Genomic DNA, 21,564 nt, shown 5'->3' with positions numbered 1-21,564 from the left:
GGAAATATCTATTGCCATTAAGTCATTCGCTAAAATTTCTTTCAACACATGTTCTTTTGAAGTTTTATCTGGGGCATACACTTTATGTCTTATCGAACCTATCACTTGTGCGCAACATCCCCCTAGCATCGAACATATACTAGGTAGACACTGAATACAGCAACAAAGAAACAATAGGATTCCAAAAATAATCCGCAAGGCAGAAAGTACTTTCCAACCCCAAGATCGCAAGTAGTCCCAGAACCAAGCACTAAGATCCCAGTTTCCCTCGGGAACATGCACTTCTGAACTAAGGACGTGCAGATTCTGTATTGCATTGAAGATAGTTGGGGAGGAATCTGGCACAAAAACACAGCAAGCGGACCCCACTAATTTACACACTCCACCACGTTCAGCCAGAATGACATCTAATGCCATCCGGTTCTGAAGTGCTACTAGTCTTATCGCCTTTTGTTCTAATGTCATATTATAGAGTATGTCCATGGGCCGGTTGATGGTTCTCTCCAGTGCTCTCGCAAGTCCTCTGATATCCTTGGAATTCGCTATCTGCCCCCAAAATGGCACAACTGATTTTGCTATATCTCCCAAGATTTGTGCTGGAGTGTCACCAATCTCATCCCACCGTGGACGAGCCTTTCAAACTTCTATTGTACTAGCTATAAACACCCCAGGTAACAGGATCCCTAAATAACAGGTTCCCTGCCAATCCCTGGGCAAACATGGGAATGCTACATTACCGCAGACGAAGTAGACAGGTTCGCCTACATACAAAGGTCTGTTTTCACCAGTCAAATTTGCAACTTTGGCACAACCTAGAAAATCTCCCATTGACTGAGTTCCATTCCTCTGTATGCAAAAAGAAACTGAATCGGGGCTATAATTAACAGTGTAAGAACGCGGCATGGCATCCTTATTGCCTATCGGAGCCATCTTAAAGGAAATCAAAGATTGGAAAGGACGAGACAGTCTATCAGAAGGCCTAATAGAAGCAATGTTAGGTTTACTCCTGTTTGCGAAAAGCGAGCATCCCAGGGGAGTCAAAACACGTTTTTCAAAACTATTCAAATTGGTGCCATCAAAGTTCCCTGAGATGCTATCATTCCAAAGGACAAAGAAAAGTGCTCTAAGAGAAGCATAGCAAGCAGTTGTCAAGGGTAAAGGATGAATATACCAACCTAGCCCCTTATCCCCGTGTTGCAGTAAATGTGAGCAGACCCAACAGTTAGACTTATTAAAAATGGCATGCGTAGCATTCATGATAAGTAGCAGAGTATTATTGTGGTACCTTTGTCTATGCTGAGAGTCCCTAGGGGACAGAGTATGCAAATGTACAAAGGGAGTAGGAACAGCAGGTACATTTTCAGTGGGCAACAAGGATTCTAAAGGATGCATTTCCTCAAGGTACCACAATCCTAAAACAGTGACTATTAAAAACCTAAATATCATTATAAAAACAAAGCAATACGTTTTCGGGGCCCAGGCATATTGTCCATTGTCCCGGTTGGTCACCCCCTCATTTACAAGTCCCATACGAGCGGTAGCGGTGACAGGCATTGTAGTCTTCAAATGGAAACCCCCAATGTTTGTTGCTGGCAACTTCCCGGTCGTGCGACTTCTTAGTCCTTCCACAACCCTAGCCAACAGAATCCCCTTTCTCAAATTTGGGCAAAAACAAGCCCTCGATGATCCTTTCCTTCTTTGAATGCACAGCCGAATCGTGCCGTAAGTCTATCAGATACACAGCAAAACCGTGCGGTAAGTCTATCAGATGCACAGCAAGACCGTGCCGTAAGTCTATTCTCTTGGACGCAGATTGTACCTTGCTTTTCCCGGTACCAATTGATTCGGAAACAATGTGTCGTCACTTCCCGTTGGAAGCAAAGTATCAGAGACAAGTGAAGATGCCGAATTTGGAACAGCATTTTCCGGATGCAAAACTTTTGGAGAGTGTGGAGATGAAATGGCTGTTTCCCCAAGCCTCACGGGCTCAGAGAGATTCTCTGACATACTCTCGGCGCTATTTACTGCTTTGGGATCGTTGGTTGCAGCATTAGCAAGGGGTTCTGTTTCTTCTGTAATGTGTGGAACTGGGTGAGGAAGTTTCTTGACCTGGGACGCGTGGATCCAGTTCTTTCTTCCAGAGACCCGCACCGCTGTTTGGGTGACCAACAGGACCTGGAACGGCCAATGCCAGCGAGGTGCAAGGCAGGAAGTGCGCTCAAATGCCTTGATGAGCACCCAACTTCCAGGCCGTATACTGTGGCCCGGGCCCTCGTATCACACAGGTAAAGCCTCTCGTACCTGGTGATAAATCAAATACAGGTTTTTAGTCAACCGGCTGCAATAATCTGAAAGTAATACATTTTCAACTTTTCTCAACTAATTACATTTAGGAAGGTTCCAGATATTGGCGGGTCTCCCCATTACCACCTCAAATGGAGAGAGCCCAGTCTGAGTTTGAGGGGTTGTACGCATGGATAATAACACGATCGGTAAGGCGTCCGGCCTTTTGATTTAGTGCCGGCACATGTCTTAGCGAGCTTGTTCTTGATGATACCGTTGTGTCTTTCTACTAGTCTGGCGCCCTGAGCATGTCAGGCCAAATGGAACCGTTTGTCGATTTGTAATGCCGCACATATCTGCAGAATTACAGCAGCGACAAAATGTAGACCATTGTCCGACCAGATAACTCTTGGTAGCCCGAACCGCGGGAAGTACTCCTTTAACATGGTTTTCGCAGTAGTCATGACTGTAGCATCTTTGACAGGGAAAGCCTCAACCCATTGACTAAAAACACAGATGACCACCAGCACATATTTTTCATTGTCACATCGTTCCATTTCAATAAGGTCAAAGTGGACAACTTCAAAGGGGACAGAGGGTGGCCCAAAACTTCCCCTTCGAGTTACTGTCCCCTTTACCACATTGTGTTGTAGGCAAATCATGCAATCCTGGACGCAGCGCTGGGCAATTTTTGAAATTTTGTCATTTGCCCAAACTTTCTCTAACATTTTTGTCATCTTCTGGGCACATACATGCGTAGAACCATGGGCCTTAATGACCATCATCATTATATACGCGTCAGGGAGTAGCCATTTCCCTTCAACTATGTCCACCCAACACCCGTCATCATCAAGTTTCCCCAAGCCTTCAGCCCACCTCCTGGATTCTTCTAACGTGGCATCGGCTTGGAAATTCCGTACAGACCCAACACCCTCATCCATTGCATAAGCATTTACAGTCTCCCTTGAAACAGACATCTCCGTAAGGGGATCGGTAGCAGTTTGTCTAGCTATCATCAGCTAGAGCATTCCCTTTCCCTGTGTCATCTGTAATCTTTCGATGTGCTGCACATTTCATACCTGCTAACTGAGTAGGGAGCGCAAGCGCTGAGAGTAGTTGTACTATTAGGGAGCCATGTTGGGTTTTAGTGCCGTGTGAAATTAGGAACCCTCTCTCTGACCAAAGTCTCTCAAAGTTGTGAACCACCCCAAAGGCATAATGACTATCAGTATATATGTTTACTGCAAGCCCTTCGGAAAGTTCACAAGCTCGGGTCAATGCTATAATCTCTGCGGCCTGCGCAGAGTTATGCGTGATTCTCTTGGTTTCCACAACCGTGCTTAATGTGGTGATTGCATAATCAGCTGTGGATGTACCATCCGGAAGTTTGAAGCAGGAGCCATCAAACAACAGCTCTCCTTGCGGACTATCCAAAGGAGTGTCTTTCAAATCAATTCTAACCTTTGTTTCTTGTTCGGTAGTATATAAACAATCATGTGACTCTTCATCGCCGCAAGTAGTATCTTGAGGGAAAGGTAGGAGTTCAGCCGGATTAAGAACACAACACCTATTAATATGAATGTGAGGAGCAAACAAGATCAATTAATATGTTGTCAACCATGCAGAGGTGAGGTGTTGCGTTTGGGTTCGGTTCAGTAGAACATCTACAGAGTGAGGCACGATCAGGGTTAGATCATGGCCTAGGACCATTCCCTCACTCTGTTGTACAGACGCAGCAGCGACAGCTCGCAAACATCTTGGCAAAGCGCATGCTACAGGATCAAGGGCAGAAGAAAAGTAACCGCATGGCCTATTCTTCCCTCCATGTTCCTGCGTTAATACAGCCAAAGCACATCCATTACATTCATGCACAAACAACACAAAGGCCTTTTCATAGTTTGGTGTGCCCACAACTGGTGCAGAGCATAATGCAGTCTTAAGCAAGTGAAACGAATGCTGGTGTTCCGCGTTCCACAGCAATGGCGAAGAAATGCCCTTCTTTGTCAAAGCCAACATAGGTTTGATCACTAGTGAAAAATTTGGGATCCACAACCTACAGTAAGAAGCCATACCTATCAAGGCTCTAACTTCCTTCTGTGTATTTGGGACAGACATGCCAGAAATGTGTTTTATTCTTTCAGGTGTCAATCTTCTTCCCTCCTTTGACAGGTGATAGCCTAAATAGGCGACCTCCTGGCAACAATATTGAAACTTTTTAAGCGAAGCTTTGTGACCATGCTTAGCTAGATGGATAAGCAATAACACAGTGCCCTCCTTACAGGCGCTCTCAGAGTCAGCAGCTAAAAGCAAGTCATCAATGTACTGAAGCAATGTACAAGTAGAGGGCAATTCAAGGGTACCAAGCTGTTCTTTCAAAGCCCTATTATAGATGCTAGGACTCTCTGTGTACCCTTGAGGTGCACGAGTAAATGTGAATGAGTGTCCTCCTAAGGTGAACGCGAACAAGTATCTACTATCCTTGTTTATAGGAATACTAAAGAAAGCATTCTTTAGATCCACAACACTAAAGTAAGTAGCTGTAGCTGGAATCATAGTTAATATCGTTGTCACATCAGACACAATTGGAAATTGCAGAGCAACGACTTTATCAATGGCACGTAAATCAATTATGAAACGGAATGGAATTGCAATATCGCCTTTTTTGTACACGGGCAAAATCGGACTATTACACAAACTTCCTGAAATTTCTTCAATCACCCTGCGATGCACAAAATCGGAAACAATGCATTTCAAAGCTCGCTCACCCTCAACTGAAATCTTATACTGGGGAATGTGTGGCAGCTCAATTCCCTGTTTCAAAACTATCTTAACAGGTTCAATCTGTAAAACACTGACATCATTGTCGTCAACAGCCCATAAGCTCTCTGGTACATTAACGAATTCTGGCGGCAAAGGTCTAGTCAAGAATTGCGAGACAGAAAATTGCTGTGGTGAAATCGTCAAGCGCACTCCATCAGAAGAACAATAAATCACTGCATTTAATTCTTTTAACAGATTCAACCCCAGCAAGTTCTCTCCACAATTCGAAGTCAACAGAAATGGACAGTGGTCCGTAAAGGGACCAAAAGAAATGGTTACTGGCGAAGAAACCGGACAAATAACTGGCGTGCCAGAAAACCCTACAGAAACATTGGTTTGCCCTGACAGTGGAATGTTTGGAACCCGCGAATGATCAATGGAACACTTCTGTGCTCCAGTGTCTATCAAAAACTGATGTTTGCTATTCCCCACCACCATTTCAACGTAGGGACCTTTCTGATTGACGGGAATAGGTGTAGGTTCCAAACCCTGCTTCGGGCAATCCTTACGAAACAGAATGTCATCAAAAGGAAGATCTTCCGATAAATATGCAGCAGAAGGATGATCAAATATGTTCCTGGTATCCACACTCGGAGTCTGATTATCCTGTGAAAAAGGTTGCTGAGGATCCTGTGTAAACTGACCTCTACCAGGGCCCCCTACACCCGGGCAACCTCTGGATCGCTTACCTATATTCCCAAATGCATTGTTCGACCTCTGTCGAAGGATGGGGCATTGTGCATGCCAATGACCCTCTTGACGACAATAGGAGCACTGGTTAATGTTCACAGGACCCAAGGGCACATTCCCTTGTGGGACATACTGACCTCTAATCTGAGAACTACCCCCTCTGGGGCCACTAACAATTTGCTGTAATAGCACATTAGTTTTCAAATCATCTTTTCGTTTTTTCAACTGTATCTTTTTCATTATTGACACGATTCTCGTAGTACTGAGCCATGTGCAGTACTTTTGATTTCGATTTCGCCTGCCAAGCGCTCTCAGAAGACACAATTTGTGACTGGATGTCAGGCAGCAATACACGCACAAATTTGTCCACAAATAACCTTTTCCCAGACTCTGTGCCTAGGTCTTGTCCACTGAAATCCGAGAATACCTGTTCGAACCGATTAAAGAACTCGGTTGCACCCTCAGACTTTCCTTGGACACAGGCCATAAGTTTGTCCCAAATAATTCTTTTCTCTGGAATTATGGTTTTTAATTTTGCTATAATTCTATCAGGCAAAGTTAATATTACCTGAGGCGGTCTTTCACCAGCTGGCCTTTCTCCATCGAGTCTAGTTATATTCACCCATGTATCTCCCAACCCTGGCACGTCGTCTATAGTTCTAACTTGTTTCCACAAATCTACGGGCAGGAGTACAGGGAATAATAAATCAATATCACCCAAGGTGAACACTGAGGATTGCAAGACGGACTCTATTTCTTTATAGAATCCTGTTGGATTTTTCCTAATATCTGGAATAGATTGCCTAATAGTATTCACTTCCTGTCTTGAGAACAAGACGTGAACGAACTGTGATACATAATGTGCAGGAATGTCCACAGCGACTATACCCCGTGCAGCACCGGCCGCAATCTCAACCTTTGGGACAAATGTCGGAGGAACCTCTCTCATAGGCAACTGAGAAGTAGGTGACTCCGAACGCTTACTAAGCAACAGAGCTAAGTAGAGGGCTAAAGCAGTCAAAGAAGTGTCAAGTGAAAAAGCTCTCTTATAAATACTCAATAACTCTGTGGGACAACTAATCTTTCTTTTTACACAATCATCCTGTAGGTACTCTATCATTACCTGTATCACTTTCCTCTGCATTTCTGGCGTATACTGACTATATGTGTCATATACTTCAACTGGAGTTATCGACATATCTGAAATCCATCTAAGCGCATCCTTCGTACAAATTCTTGCTTCCTCAGATAGCGATTTACGACAAGGAAGGAACCGTTTCTGCACATACATACTTTCCCCCTCGTCATCCTCATTCTGCAACTTTTCTAACTCCATTCTATACCTAAATAACCTCTCAACATGCTCATTTACTTTCTCCAAAGTGTCTCTAGAAAACGCTAAAGTATTTAGATCCCTTAACCATTGCGGGAGATCTGTATTATTTAATTTCCCACACATTACACATAAATGAATCCCTAACCCTTCAGTAAAAACATTTTTCTCAGGAAAATGATCCATATTATAAAGTGTGGCAAAAACATTAGCTTGATCATCCCTTTCCATACAATGCTTAGCCCATGCAATCAAATCACGTTTCTTCTCTGATGGTACAGTATTGCGAGTGACAACCTTCCACCCTGCACCTCGATCGACTACAAGCGGCTCAAGACCACTTGGAAGAGAGGGAGCAGGCAAATTCAATGGAGGTACTGTCACAAATGCGATAAGAAGGGGTGGAGGACCTGGAGGAAGGGGAACATTAGGAGGAGCAGGAACAACAGGAACAACAGCAGGTAAAGCAGGAATAGCAGGAGGAAGAGGCAAAGCAGCAGGAAGAGGAACATACGGAGGTGGCGCAGAGGCACCATGCCTTCGTTCATTGAACAATTTGTCTATAAATTCATCGGAAGCATGGAGGTCTTTGGAAGGATAGATTTTCTGAATTCCAAGTGAGAAAGCCCTATCCTTATTCCTAGTCGATTCAGAATGTTTATCTTGGTCATACAATAATGCATTTTTGACGTTCGTCTTATGATGGCGCGCATGTTTTTCTCTACTTTTAAGTTGCTGCAACGCTTCTTTTTTCCAATTCTGCAAAACATCAAATGCTGCAGGTCTAGCCTTCTTCTTTAATAGAATTGACTCTAAATACTCAATACGAGGGATTTCAAAACTACCATTGATTGGCCACTGAAGTTCGCAGGCATGTCTGGTTTGTCTGTGCCAAATGTCATTAACTACTATACTTCCAATGCCATGCTTACAGTACATAGTACATGCCGGCGACCCCTCCTGTGGTGAGGGACGGCTAAATTCCAAAGATTGTCTATCGCTGTGGAACAACGCCCTGAAGCAGGTAGAAAATTTCCCAGGCATATCAAATTATTGGTGTTACCTGGTCAATAATTGTGTCTGCAGATACAATGCGCCAAATTCAAATTATCAGAGTTGAATTAAGAGTCGGGTCACGACTTACCTGAACAAACCTAAGGAGGTCCGATCGGATTTCAAAGAATCTTACCTAACTAATCTTACCTTGTTTACGGTGATTTCGGCAAATCTGCCCGCCTCAATAAGTGGACCCTCGTCAAGATGCTGTCTCGGACCACAAGCTAATCGTCCAGGGATCGGGTCGTGCAGCGCTGCTGAGGTGTTGCGTCTCAATCAGTGGGGCCCCCTTTTGTCACACCGTCCGATAGCCTGCGTCAACCTTCAACAATCCGGCATCAATCTTGAGGTTCCCTATTCGGCACCAACTGTGAAAACAAAATCAAAATATCGAGGCTGAGTACCCCAAAAGGAAATACACCGAACACGGGTTACAAAGGAAGATACAAAGTACTTTATTTTATACTGAATCCAGTTACGAAAAACAGAGCAAAAATCAGATAGCTATCGGCCCTCAGTGCAACACAACGAACTCCAGCGTGGTTCAGTGTGTTCAGTGAGAGACGCTGTACATTAGAATGCATTGGTTCTTTATACTCTTTGTGAGCACGATGACCAGCCCTACTTCGGGTTAATATTCCACTAATACATCACCGATCTAGGGTTCATGCCAAGTCTCGCACATCCGCATATAACTGATTTGCATTTAATACATATATCACAAGCCTATACGGCAACTGTGTATTCTAGGATTTTCCATGCAGGTCTTATCAAACATTAATACAATGTAGTTAAACAAGTGTTCCACGTTCAGTATTTGAATACAGTGTTCTTAACATATGCTCGTGGATTAGTTTCATTGCACAAGTAATCCTTTATACACAGGTCAACGAAGGACAAGGTCTCAGTTCACGACCTCAACAAGTGGCCTGCAGGCAAGTTACACATTAGCTACATACAGAGGTCAAGACGGCCATGTTGTATTTTGGAATGACATTGTCCACCATTTTAACTCACAGGGTGACTTTACAAAGCGAACCTAAAATGGCGGATTGACCTAAAATGGCGGCTTACATTGATTCTAAGGTCAGGACCTTGCAACACGGATTTCTACGCAAGCGACTTATAAGCAGCTTGGCGTATGCCAATATGAATATATTTATTGTGATAGGAGGCACGATATCATTTCTCATTTGACAAGAGGACCCGAAGATTGGCCTGCTGCCACACGCCTGAGGGGCCTGTAAAAGCAAGGAAATATCAAGGCTGACTACCACAAAAGGAAATACACCAAACACGGGCTATAAAGATTCACAAATCTTTAATACTGCTCAGTTACAAAGAAACACAGATCTGATACAGATAGCTATCTGGCTCTCGACAACCCGCAATGAGTACCAGCCCGTCAGAGTGAGGAGGGAGAGTGCTGGACATCTAAACATTTGGGTTTATATACATTTCTAGAAAAATTATCCAGCCCCTCTGCATGTTAATAATTTGTGGTCTAGAGTTTGTGCCGAGTTCACATACAGTTTATTCAATAATATGAACATAAATTACATGAGTTTGTATTTCCAACAAGTTACAATGGCGAAGTGTATTCCTGGATTTAGCAATGAGCCTTAGTACATATCCCTCCACAATGTAGTTCTGCCAGAGTCCACGCTCGACGTTTACATAACATTGTCCTTGATGTGTATTCGTGGATGAGGCTTGTTAGTGCAGACAATCCTAGGACAACAAGTCATGCTTAGTGCAAGGTCTCATTACCTAGTCTAAACAGTGGGCCCTCGGACAGTCTAACCATTAACAAAACCCAAAGGTCAGGAAGGCTTGGTTGCACGTTAGAAACACAGTCACCATTTTAGAACAGAGAAACACACAAACAGAAATCAAAATGGCAGATGATTCTAAAATGGCGGCGAAGTCGATCTAAAATCGGAACTTTGCAACGCAATTTTCTTCACAGAGCAACTAGGCTTAGGCCAATATAAATCAAAAGGAGGCACAATATGATTTCCCATTAAACAGGCCGAGAAACAAAGGTGACCTGCGGGGACTTAGATGCCCCGGGCTCGGCAGGACCGCGAGGCGGCGAAGAGCAGAGGAGCTGCCCAATGCAAGCAGGCGGCCTGGAGAGCCGAGGGGTGCAGCGCTCACAAGGAGGTAAGAGCAACCGCTCGCACATACAAGGCAAGTGCGGCCAAGCGCTGAATACAGGGACTAAGCTGCATTAAATATTAGGTACGCTACTGCCTTAGGCGCAAGACGGCATACGCCAGCAGCCGCACGCAGCACCCACCCTCCCACACATGATCAGAGAGGGGTTTAGAAGTGAAGCCGCGGGCCTGGGCTCCCTGGGCCAGATTCAGCAGGAACCCAGCGGGGTTGTTCACGCGGGACGGCTGAGGGGAATCAGCCTAACAAAGAAGCACAAAAGCACAGCAAAAACATTGGGTAGATCAAAAGGCCTGGATCGACCAGGGGCTAAAGGTTGCTGGGCCGACAGGGACACACAGATAGCGCAAGAACTGGTGCTGGGGTAGCTGGGACCACGCACAGGTCCAGCACGCACAAGTGATAGCTAGGTGCCCGCTGGTGAGGCAGCAGGGCCACAACTGATACGCAGCAGGATCCAGAATCACAGAGGACCCATGTGCTGCAATTATCACTCATCGCATTGGGTGTACAGAGAGCTGGAAGAGAGCTGGTGAAGCCGGTCTGTACCATACTACGATATGTCTCAGTCCAGAGGGAAAAATAAGGAGAAGACCACAATTATTGAGTCATTCAATGCTGCTGCACCTAAAGGGCAGATGAAGAGCGAGGTGACACTGCAACCAGCCCAATCAGACAAAGAAGCAGGGACAAAGAAGCTGGGAGCAATTGCTGCTCTGAAAACCTTTATTGATACCAATATTGGTGAAGTCAAATCCGACATGCAACTAATGAGGCAAGACATTCGCAACCTCACAGAAAGCGTTACAAATACTGAGAAGGGCCTGAAGGAGACAATGGATACCACCAGTGATCTCGAAAAGAGACTGGGAGAGCTGGAAAGGAAAAATGCAGCCCTGGAGGCCAAGGCTGAGGATGCAGAAGTCCGCGCTTGGTGCAACAATGTGCAATTCCTGAGGCTCCTGGAAGGGATGGAGGGCCTGAGCCTTACCGAGTTGTGGAAAACCTGATCCTGCAAGAAGTAGGGGTAGAAAAGCTGTCACAGGGATTTGTGGTGCAGAAAGCCTACAGGTCCTTGCAAAACACACTGCCACCTGGCTCCCATCCCCGCCCCATGATAGCAAAAATCAGAGAGACCAACCTGAGATTCTCCAGAGAAGGTGGGGTGATCCACCGCGACAACTCCAGTATAACTATATACCCGGATTACACGCCAATGGTCCAGCGAGAAAGGAACTCCTTTGTTCCAATCAAGGAAAGACTCAGACAATTAGAGCTTAAATACATGCTGTTATATCTGTCCAGACTCAAGGTGATATATAAAGGGAGACACTGGCGGCAGCCAGGATGTGGATGGAACATAATAATCTAGATCAAGGCGAAGAACGAGTCACTTGAGTCGGGCAGGCTGGGAGCGAACATAAAAGAGGAAGAGGCCCCACCAACCATACGCTAAACTGCTACAACAAATCTTGGACTGCATATACTACCACATGGCGAACTGACATGCAACACTCCAGACCGGACAATGACCCGGACGCTCCACTGGAGAACGACCCACCCCAAGAACGGTTTGGTGCCGGCACGTTGCTGACACCGCACAAACTCGCACACGACGACCCGGATGGGCCATGACGGCGCAAGGGCGCTCATGTGCTGCAACTGGAATGCATGATAGAGGATGGAGATCAGCCTAATAGAGTGCGGCTGGGAAACTACCGGGTGACGGGGTTGGAGGGGGGCTGGAATTGGGAAGAAGAGCAGATAGTAAGGAGTCTGGGATACACGATAATGGCAGGTGACATTAAAGTAATGACATGGAATGTCAGAGGGATGGGCACCTACATGCATAGAAGCAGGATTAAATCATACCTCGGGAGGAAAAGAATCTCCATTGCCTTGTTGCAGGAGACCCACCTCTCCACTGAGGGCAATAATAATGTGACAAGCCTCTGGGGGGGACAGGGGTTCAGGGCTACCTACTCTAAATATGTTCGGGGGTATACACGTGGATACATCAGACAGTGCCGTTTCGTCTCTGGTCCAAGGAGGCCGACCCGGAAGGGAGATACCTGATACTAAGGGGGAACATGGAACAATTAGATATATGCATAGTTAATTCTTACCTCCCCAACCATGGAACAGCGGCATACCTGACCAAGCTGAGTGTGAGGTTGGCGGCCTATCGGGGATGCTTCGTTATCTGGGGTGGGGATTTGAATTGTGTCCGGGACTCCACACTAGATAGGTCTAGCCATCTGCCGCAAGGGTCACAACGGATCTCATCTCCGCTGGACGAGGTGATAAAGAACTTAGACTTAGCAGAGGTATGGAGGGCAATGCACCCGGGAGACAAGGGGTTCTCATACTTCTCATTTCCCCATAACCTATACACCAGGATTGACTACCTGCTGATAGAGAGAATACATCTTCCTCAGATTGACCGGGCAACCTACAATGGTAGATCGATCTCAGACCACTCACCCTTGGTCATGGAATGGAGGAGGAAGGGACCTAGATCACCCATACCACTGTGGCGCATGCCAACGGATGCCCTTACAGACACTGCTTTCAAAGAAGACCTTGGACACAAGATAATAGAATATATAGATGTTAATGTTGGGAGTGTAAAAGGCTGGGACTTGATATGGGAGGCTATGAAGGTCGTACAGTCATGAGGAGCAGGTCCCCCAGGAAACCATACGGGATACGCTAGATGAGATAGGGTTACCATCACTAGATGCAGACCAACGAGAAATGCTAGGCGCAGAACTAACAGTTGATGACGTGAGCGTGGCAATACAGTCACTGGCCACCTGCAAAACCCTGGGGAGTGATGGGTTCCCCGCTGAATTCTATAAAGCATACAGTTCATAGCTAGCCCCGGTCCTACAAGAAGTATCCCAAGAGGCATATACCACAGGGATACTGCCAAGAAGCATGAGGGAGATGGTCCTGATACAAAAGCCCGGGAAGCCTGCAGAAGAGAGTAGCTCATACAGACCGATAGCCATGCTAAACTATGACATTAAGATTCTTACGACTATACTGGCCAAGCGGCTGTCGAAAGTAATAGGGTCCATAGTCCATGGGGAGCAGAATGTGTTTGTACCAGGCAGGAACACAGCGGGGAACCTACGCAGGCAACAATAACATTATAGCACAGACAACAGATAATCAGGGGAGTTACGCTGTGATAATGTTAGACGCCATAAAAGCATTTGACTCCATATATTGGGAATGGATGAGCGTTACTCTGAGGTAATTTGGCCTGGGTGATCAGTTCATAAGGTGGATCAAGATGCTCTATAAAGCACCGGTGGCAAGGGTGAAAATGCATAGGGTGGTATCAGCGTTGTGGGATATCCAAAGAGGCACTAGACAAGGCTGCCCGCTGTCGCCTATGCTATACATTCTGGGTTTGGAACCTGCCGCCATATACATCAGTAAGCAGTTCTTTGATGCCGGCATAAAAGCAGGAGGGGAAGATCATGTTATATCACTGTATGCTGACGATGTACTGCTTTACATAAGGGACCCACACCTCAATGTACCTGTGATTCTAGATGTTTTGCAAAACTTTGGTGAATAACTGGAATCCACTTCAGCACGGAGAAATCGTGCATATTCCCACTGGCCGAGCTGGCAAAAAAGAACGAAGGGGACCTCCCGGAGGTTGGGATTAGGTTGCAAAAATGTATGTTTAGATACCTGGGGGTGAATATGTGGCATGCACCTGAGCAGATGCACGGGGGCAACACATAACTAGCGATACAAGGACTGCGGAACTCTATGAAATTTTGGGCCAAATTACTGATGTCATTAATGGGGAGGGTGGCTGTGGTTAAGATGATTGTCCTTCCATGGTTCCTTTACTTTTTTCATAATATCCATTACTTCATACCTGCCTCCTTCTTCAAACTGCTGTAAAGACTGTTGAGTGAATTGTGGTGGGGCCCCGCCAGACACAAACTGCCCTTAGATGTACCTATGCTGCCATACAAGGCAGGTGGGGTTCAGTTACCGGACCTTGAGAGATACTTTATAGCGGCACAACTTAGTTGAATGGCAAAATGGTTGGCTGATGAACCAACCTCAGAATTGAGACTGCTCAAACAGTTAATCACGCAAGTGCGACTAAAGGAGGTGTTATGGGTGCCGGCAAAGTGCCTCTGCCCCCTCCCAATGATTGCTCAACTAGGCAGGAAGGTCTGGGGTAGAGCCCTGAAATTGATGGGACTGGACTATCCCTACTCACCTGACACCCCGATGGTGGCTGATGTGTGTGCATCTAAGGCAGACCTGCTGAGGACCAGACAGTGGGAAAGACACAACAGTTACACATGGGGGGATATGTATGAGGAGGGTGTTTTCAGAGAGTTTGACTCCCTGGTGACAAATGAAAGACTGCCCAACGGCCAGTTTCTGTGCTACTGGAAATAAGGAAAATAGCAAGGAACGTCTGGAAGGACTGGCCGGAAGAGCAGACAGTGGCACCAATACTAACACTGTTGCACAGTTTGGGGGACGGATGGAGGCCAATATCTAGGATATACGAACAGCTAGCAGATAGACCGAACCCCAGAATAGTGGGCTGAAACAGGGATGGGAGAGGGATTTGGGTGTTGACATAGCTGACAGGGAGTGGGATAGGATATTGGAATACCCCTCGGAAGTGTCAAGAAATGCTAGATTTTGACTGATCCAGCTGAATGTCCTCTACTCCAGTTAGTGTTGCTAAGTTCTGCGGTGCCACAGACCCGCTATGCCCCTGGTGTAAGTCAGAGGGAGCGGGCATAATGCATATGTTCTGGGAGTGCTTCAAGGTACGAAACCTTTGCCACAAAATAGAACAAGCATGCAGAAGGGCAGGGCTGTCTAGAAATGAATGGTCACCAAAAGAATGACTATTAGGCGCTATCCCGAGAATTAGCAAGATCCGACACCTCATTAAGTTTATGGATATGGCATGTGTGTTGGCAAAAAGGGCCATTGCAATGGCATGGAAGAACCCGGGAGGCCTGCAATATATTAGATGGTATAATGTACTGGAGCGCTGGACATGAGCGGAGATGAAGGTGTGGGGTGAGGGTGTTGCAAAGGCAGGTGGGGAGGTGGGCCTGGCATATGAGGCCTGGAAGGCACTGGTGTGGGATATGTTCCATCCGTCCGATGACAAACCTCACAGAAAAAGATTAGTTACGCTAGACAGACTGAACATGTATAAACCCACCCCCCTAAAGGTGGAATGTAGTTAGGCACCCTGGCCACGGTGATACCTGACAACCCATATGCTGATACCCCAGGACTCCGGGATACCCCCCAGGAAGTACCACACATCGAAGAGCTCATGGTATGGTTGGTTACCTTGCTACGGCATACTATAAAGGCTGACTGAAACATTAAATAAAACGAACCCTCCTCATGCTAAAAGTCAAACACCCCTAAAAACACAAAGCCAATGTTGGAGACTGTATGTTGTTGTTATAAAGTCGTTGTTGTTATTAATTCACCCTTACATAGTTACATGATGTTGATGACATATTGAGAAGCAAACTATTAAGTACACCATAAATGCCAATAAAAACATTTTAAAATGAAATACCCTTTGCCACTTGATCCTACCCTATAGAAAACACCAAATATGATGGTACATATACAATGTGTTAGAAAATAGTTAAAAACTGTTTGACAAAACTAAGAGTGTGACCGACATTTTATACATGCCAGGTACGTAAATACAGTACAACAGTGCATCACTATAAACATCTCACAAAGCACCATTCAAAACTAAAACGAACTGTGTATTATTGGAACTCCTTTTCGACATTCTTTTGGGTCCAATGAATGCTTGTGAATTCCATTGATATTGAGAACCCATTGTAGAAGCCCTACATATTTCCATCCCTTACGCTTATCATTAGGATTTTCTTCAGGAGCTAAAGATCTTGTGCATGCTGTCGGGTACCTAAGAAAGATGCACTTGGCAGCTTTCAGATACTTAGTACTGACTTGTTTGTAAATGATTGAATAAAAAAATAAAAAAGTGGGTGCCGCAGGCCACAATAGTGTAGGAGGCCTGTCCCTCTGAAAACATTAATAAAAGGGTGATAATGTAGAGTTAAAAAGCTTTGCGTTGCCAGAAAAGAACTTGTGATGTCGAGTGGACCTTCAAGGTTCCACCTGTGTGAGCTGTTGCCAGCGCACTGTAACATAGTGAAAAAATAATATTGTGAAGACCATGGCCTTACATAAACACAAACTGATCATTACGTCCAAATGCAGAACTACAAACCTAGGTTCGGACATAGTTAGCCCACCCTCGCAGCAACAATACAGTTGGTCGAGGATGCGTTGCATCTCATGGAAAAAAAGTTGATTCCTGTTTACTGGCCTTTTTCAACGTCTCTGCAGCGTTCAACACTGTCAACTACACAACAATACTTACACGTCGTGCCACACGGATGGAATGTATTCACTCGACGCTGACTGGTTTGCCTATCGACTTCAGGACCAACGTCCAGGCCCGAATACTTGTGTACCTGGATGAGGGAAGACCCTCCTCTCAGGTGTCCCTGTCACAGTAGTAGAACACGCCACAGAAAGACTGATCGCAGCATCTGAAAATGCAAGCCCATCTCCCCTCTCTGAGTGAGGTGCACTGGCTGCCAAAACCAGCTTGAATCATCTTCAAACCAGCTTGTGTCCCACACGAGGCTGGGTCAATGCAACCTCCACCTTATCTAGCTCAAGAGCTAGATATCTCCGCAGGGCAGCATGATCCCAGATGTCCCAACCTCGGGAGACTTGAAAGCAAAAAATGCCTGAAAGAAAAAAATGGGGGCTACTGTCAGCAGACCTTCTACCGTTATGCACTATGAGAGAGGGTCAACACCCCACCAGAAATTTGCATATCTCTCATACAGCATGCGTCATCGTGTCACCCGCAGAGGACTCCTTGCCAATGCTCAATTATAGGATAAAATCACTATCACTATTCACAGCACCCGGGTTTCTCGATAGGTTCTCAATTTATATACTTTGGGCCTCATTACAACCCTGGCGTTAAGGGGTTAATGGCGCCGTAAAAGGTTGCGGCGCCGTTAAACCCTTAACGCCCGATTCACACTTTAACGCCTGCTTTTTGCAGGCGTTAAAGTCCAACCCGCTAAGGGACCTTGGTGCTAATTACGGCACCGTAATTTACGGTGCCGTAATTAGCGCCTTCCCCATTCCCATTGAGCCCTATGGGCCAAAAATGGGAATGGGGAAGCAGCCATGGTGAATGGGGATTTACCGCCCCGCCAACCTTGGAATGGGGCGGTAAATCCACCATCCACCATGGCAGAATCCGGCATGGACCATGCTGCTAATAGCACCATGGTCCAACGCCAGGGTTGTAATGAGGCCCTTTGAATTATATTTTAGTGAACATAGAAGCACTGGTGCCAAGTTCATTGCCCCGTCAAAAGGTATTAGCTTTCAAAGGAAAAAGTAACACTAAACAATATCGATGCTCTGAAAAAAAGTTGGGGAATTTCTCTTGGACAGATGGCAACCAATATAATTTGTGAACGGCTCAGTAAATCAATGGGTAAAAAGACTAGTATACTCCAGTCCGTGCTTAAGGTATAAAACAATAAGTGCCAGGGCGCAAACATGTTGCAGCGTGCCTATGACATGACACAATTGGGCGGGCGGGCAGCCAACCACTACTGTTGTGACCACACGTGGCTTCACCCCACAGTGTCATCATACTCATACTCATTAGGGTTCAAGGCTGCCCTGACTAGTTAGTTGGCAACCTATGCAGAAATCATTTAAGCCTCACCTGTCATGGTGTGATAATTCTGCTGCTGCACTTGGTGAAAGATGTGAGTACGTTTTTAATCAACCTTACAGCTTTCACCCAGTGTAGGAACCACTGTGGTGGTGCCTGACCCTGGTGCCAAGAGGCGCCAGCAGCTTCTCAGAGGTCACTGCAGTTGTAAATGCTTAATGGTTAGCAGCAGCAGGTGAATGTTTAGTTGAGGGGCTTTAACATATCCCATACATTAGTGAGAGTGTCCAAGCATAGCGAGAGGGCCTTAGGTAATGTGGGGTAGCTCTAATGATCCTCCTTCAAGAAGAACACAATCTATGGTGACATGGTGTATTTTACAGCGCAGGTTTTGAGAAGAAAGGGGTAAAAGGTTGTACCATTTACAATTGGTTTTCTAGGGTAACACATGGAACTATGCAAGAATCCAATAAATGTTATGTCACAAACAATACACAGGAGAATGTTATAACATTTTCAAGATGCTTGTGTTCCCAACATATGGCAACATTGGGGGTCATTCCGAGTAGGGCGGTAAGGGTTAACGGTCACCGGTAACGAGACCGGTGCCGTTAAACCCTTACCGCCCTATTCTGAGTTCCCTTTGAGGGTTGGTACTGAACGCCTGCTTTTTGCAGGCGTTAAAAAACCAACCCGCAAAGGGACCTAGGAGCTAATTTCGGCACCGTAATTTACGGTGCCGTAATTAGCGCCTTCCCCATTCCCATTGTGTCCTATGGGCCAAAAATGGGAATGGGGAAGGGCCCATGGTGAATGGGGAATTACCGCCCCCGCCAACCTTGGAATGGGGCGGTAATTCCGCCATTCACCATGGCAGAGTTGGAAAAATAACGGCGTCAACCAAGGCGCTAATAGCGCCTTGGTTAACGCCAGGGTCGGAATGAGGCCCACTGTCATTGTAAATCACTTTCATGCAGATGTGCCCACGATAATGTAGCATTGCCACTGTATATTCATTTATAAAGCTAGACATATAATATATGCCAGCATTCCCGTGCAAATCACTTTGATTTTGAGGCCACAGTCTACGACAACATGGCCTGTGCATCACATTCATGAAGCTGTGGCCACAATATGTGCCACTATGGTCGCTGCAAATCACTTTCAGGAAGCTATGGTGACAATCCAGGCTACTATGGTTACTCTATGTCCATGGAGGAAGTGCCCTATTGCATGTCAATGTAATATCCCATATATAGGTTGGAGCACCCATCCGATAAGGACACGGATTACAGAGAATAGGAGTTGAATGGAGAATATGATAGTGTCATTGGTAGCTCATTTTGTTGAAGGAGACCATTATGAAAACTGTTTGAAATGGACAGTGTTGACAAGCCTCACAAGCAATGGAGCACTCAATGACCTTCATTGTACGGAACAACTGTTGATATTCATGTAACACAGCCATATTAGGTCATTCCGTGATAAATACGGCGAAAAAGATTGCTATACCACCACTTGGTAAACCGGAATTTCCTCCTGACTACAAGTGGTGGTGTAATTCTCCATTTATGTTGGGTCCATTGGCCCAATGGGGCGTTTTTGTAGAATTACCGCAGTGGATTTACCGCTGCAATAATTCTGCCAATTCTGCAGTTTTTTGGCGTTCAGTGGGAAGATTCACCTCCAGGGTTCAGCTGGAGGTAAATCCTCCACTCAAAGCCAAAACTCATAATTTAGTGTAGTGGTAAAATTGGCAGTAACTTGGTTACTGGCAATTTTACCACTTACCGCCCAACTCGCAATGAGGCCCATTAAGTGTGGTCCTTCACATGAGGTATGTAGCCCATGTATATTTTCTTTTGGCCTGTCATTGCCACCAGAATAGAGAGAAACTATTACATGCCACCAACGTCTTCCCCAGACCAGCTGTGGCGAGAAAAGATAAGTAAGGCAATCTGCATTAACATAGACAGCAAATATACAAAAGGAGATGGGCTACTATCCTGATTTCCTATTCGGACACATTACTTCAATGATCACATGATAGCCAAATGACGTTTTGCCCCAAAGGGTAACTCTATTTTTAGGCATTGAAACAGATATTTGTAGCCATTGTTTATATGTGTTCTTACTGAGATGCAGGCTAACCTCCTACCGAGTCTCCACCTTTGAAGTCTTGCACGGCCTGCCCACCCCTCCCTTACGGAAGTCACAAAGAAGACCCGCTGAGGTGAGCATTCAGAGCAGCACCTCATTCCAAACCTATTACACTCTCTGTGGTTGCCCCTAGTCCTCGAGCTAGGAGTTAGCCCTTAGGGGAAACCCAATCCACCCATACAGTCAGCAGTAGGCCACCTCACACCCATTTTAGGCACAGGACCATTTCCTGCTCTTACCCAGCCGACTGTCATCCGCAATCGCTACCGCGGTTGGCGGCTCCTTCCACGTGGAGACTGCGAACCGGCAGATAGGGATTGCAGTCCCTTCTTTGTTTCTGGGCTAGGCCTATTGGCCGGGCGCAGGTCTGCTGCGAGTTATATTCTCCTTCCTCCCGGCAGTCGCTGTGTTTCAACCTCGCTGGTTCTCGCTCCAGCTACCCTGGTTCCTTCGCTCTGTTTTGTGGCTCCTCCAGTTATCCTCTACCCGCTTCGGCTCCTGAAGCGGATCTTGGTGCCGGCTTGTTTTCGCTCTCCTAGCGGAACTGTTTTCTACTTTTCTTCTTTCTCTCTGCCATTTTCTCCGGCAGTGGATCTCTCCTCTTCCTTTTTCTCTCGCTGATTCTGCGGCGATCTCTGTGTTCTCTCCTTCCCTCTCTCGGTCGCTGCTTCGGCGGCCGGCTTTGTCTTTCCCCTTTGCTGCTTCCCTCTCGGCTAGCGGTCCTCCAGTTTTTCCCTTCGTGCTTTCTCTTTCTCTCTGGGCCGTGTTCTCCGGGGCCCAGTGGTTCTGCGGTACCATTCCCTCCTCGGCTGCCTGTTCCCTACCTCGTAGGGATTCCTCAACTCACCCGCAGTAATCTCCTCAGCTACCGGAGTTTTTTCCTTGTCGGATATTCCTTGGTGGTTATCCTTCCGGCGGATTCCTGCACATCTTCCTGCCCGAGTTCTGCCTTGGACTTTCGCCTGCTTACCTGCCTACGATCTCCTCACTAAGGGTTTTTTCCCCTGTGAGGTTTTTTCCCTGTTTTCCGGATTGCTCCCGGAAGAGGAGTCCCGGGACGGCTGTCCAGTCAGCGGTCACTGTGGCTTCGCTCCGAGACAGGCAAGTGCCACCAAAAAAGGGAAGAGACTACCTAAGCCGGCGGAATCTAGTAGACACAGACAACTCAGGAAGTTCAGGTGAGGAGAGTGTGGAGGTACGGGAGGACAAGGGGGTTCAAAAGCACAAACAGTCACAGATTGAAACGCCAAGAGTTATCAAGATG

General features: G+C 46.2%; 1 protein-coding gene across 1 annotated transcript; it reads right to left on the bottom strand.

Moving 5' to 3' along the window:
* Positions 1–20,711: 20,711 nt before the first annotated feature.
* LOC138568707 (octapeptide-repeat protein T2-like) lies at positions 20,712–21,098 on the bottom strand. Its single transcript, XM_069646487.1, has one exon. It carries the CDS (start codon positions 21,096–21,098, stop codon positions 20,712–20,714), a length of 387 nt encoding a protein of 128 aa, XP_069502588.1.
* Between the last annotated feature and the right edge of the window lie 466 nt (positions 21,099–21,564).

The sequence above is a fragment of the Ambystoma mexicanum genome, chromosome 2q (assembly GCF_040938575.1).
Source record: "Ambystoma mexicanum isolate Mex_15411 chromosome 2q, UKY_AmexF1_1, whole genome shotgun sequence".
Taxonomy (NCBI): Eukaryota; Metazoa; Chordata; class Amphibia; order Caudata; family Ambystomatidae; genus Ambystoma; species Ambystoma mexicanum.
This window is presented reverse-complemented; position numbering and strand designations above follow the sequence as displayed.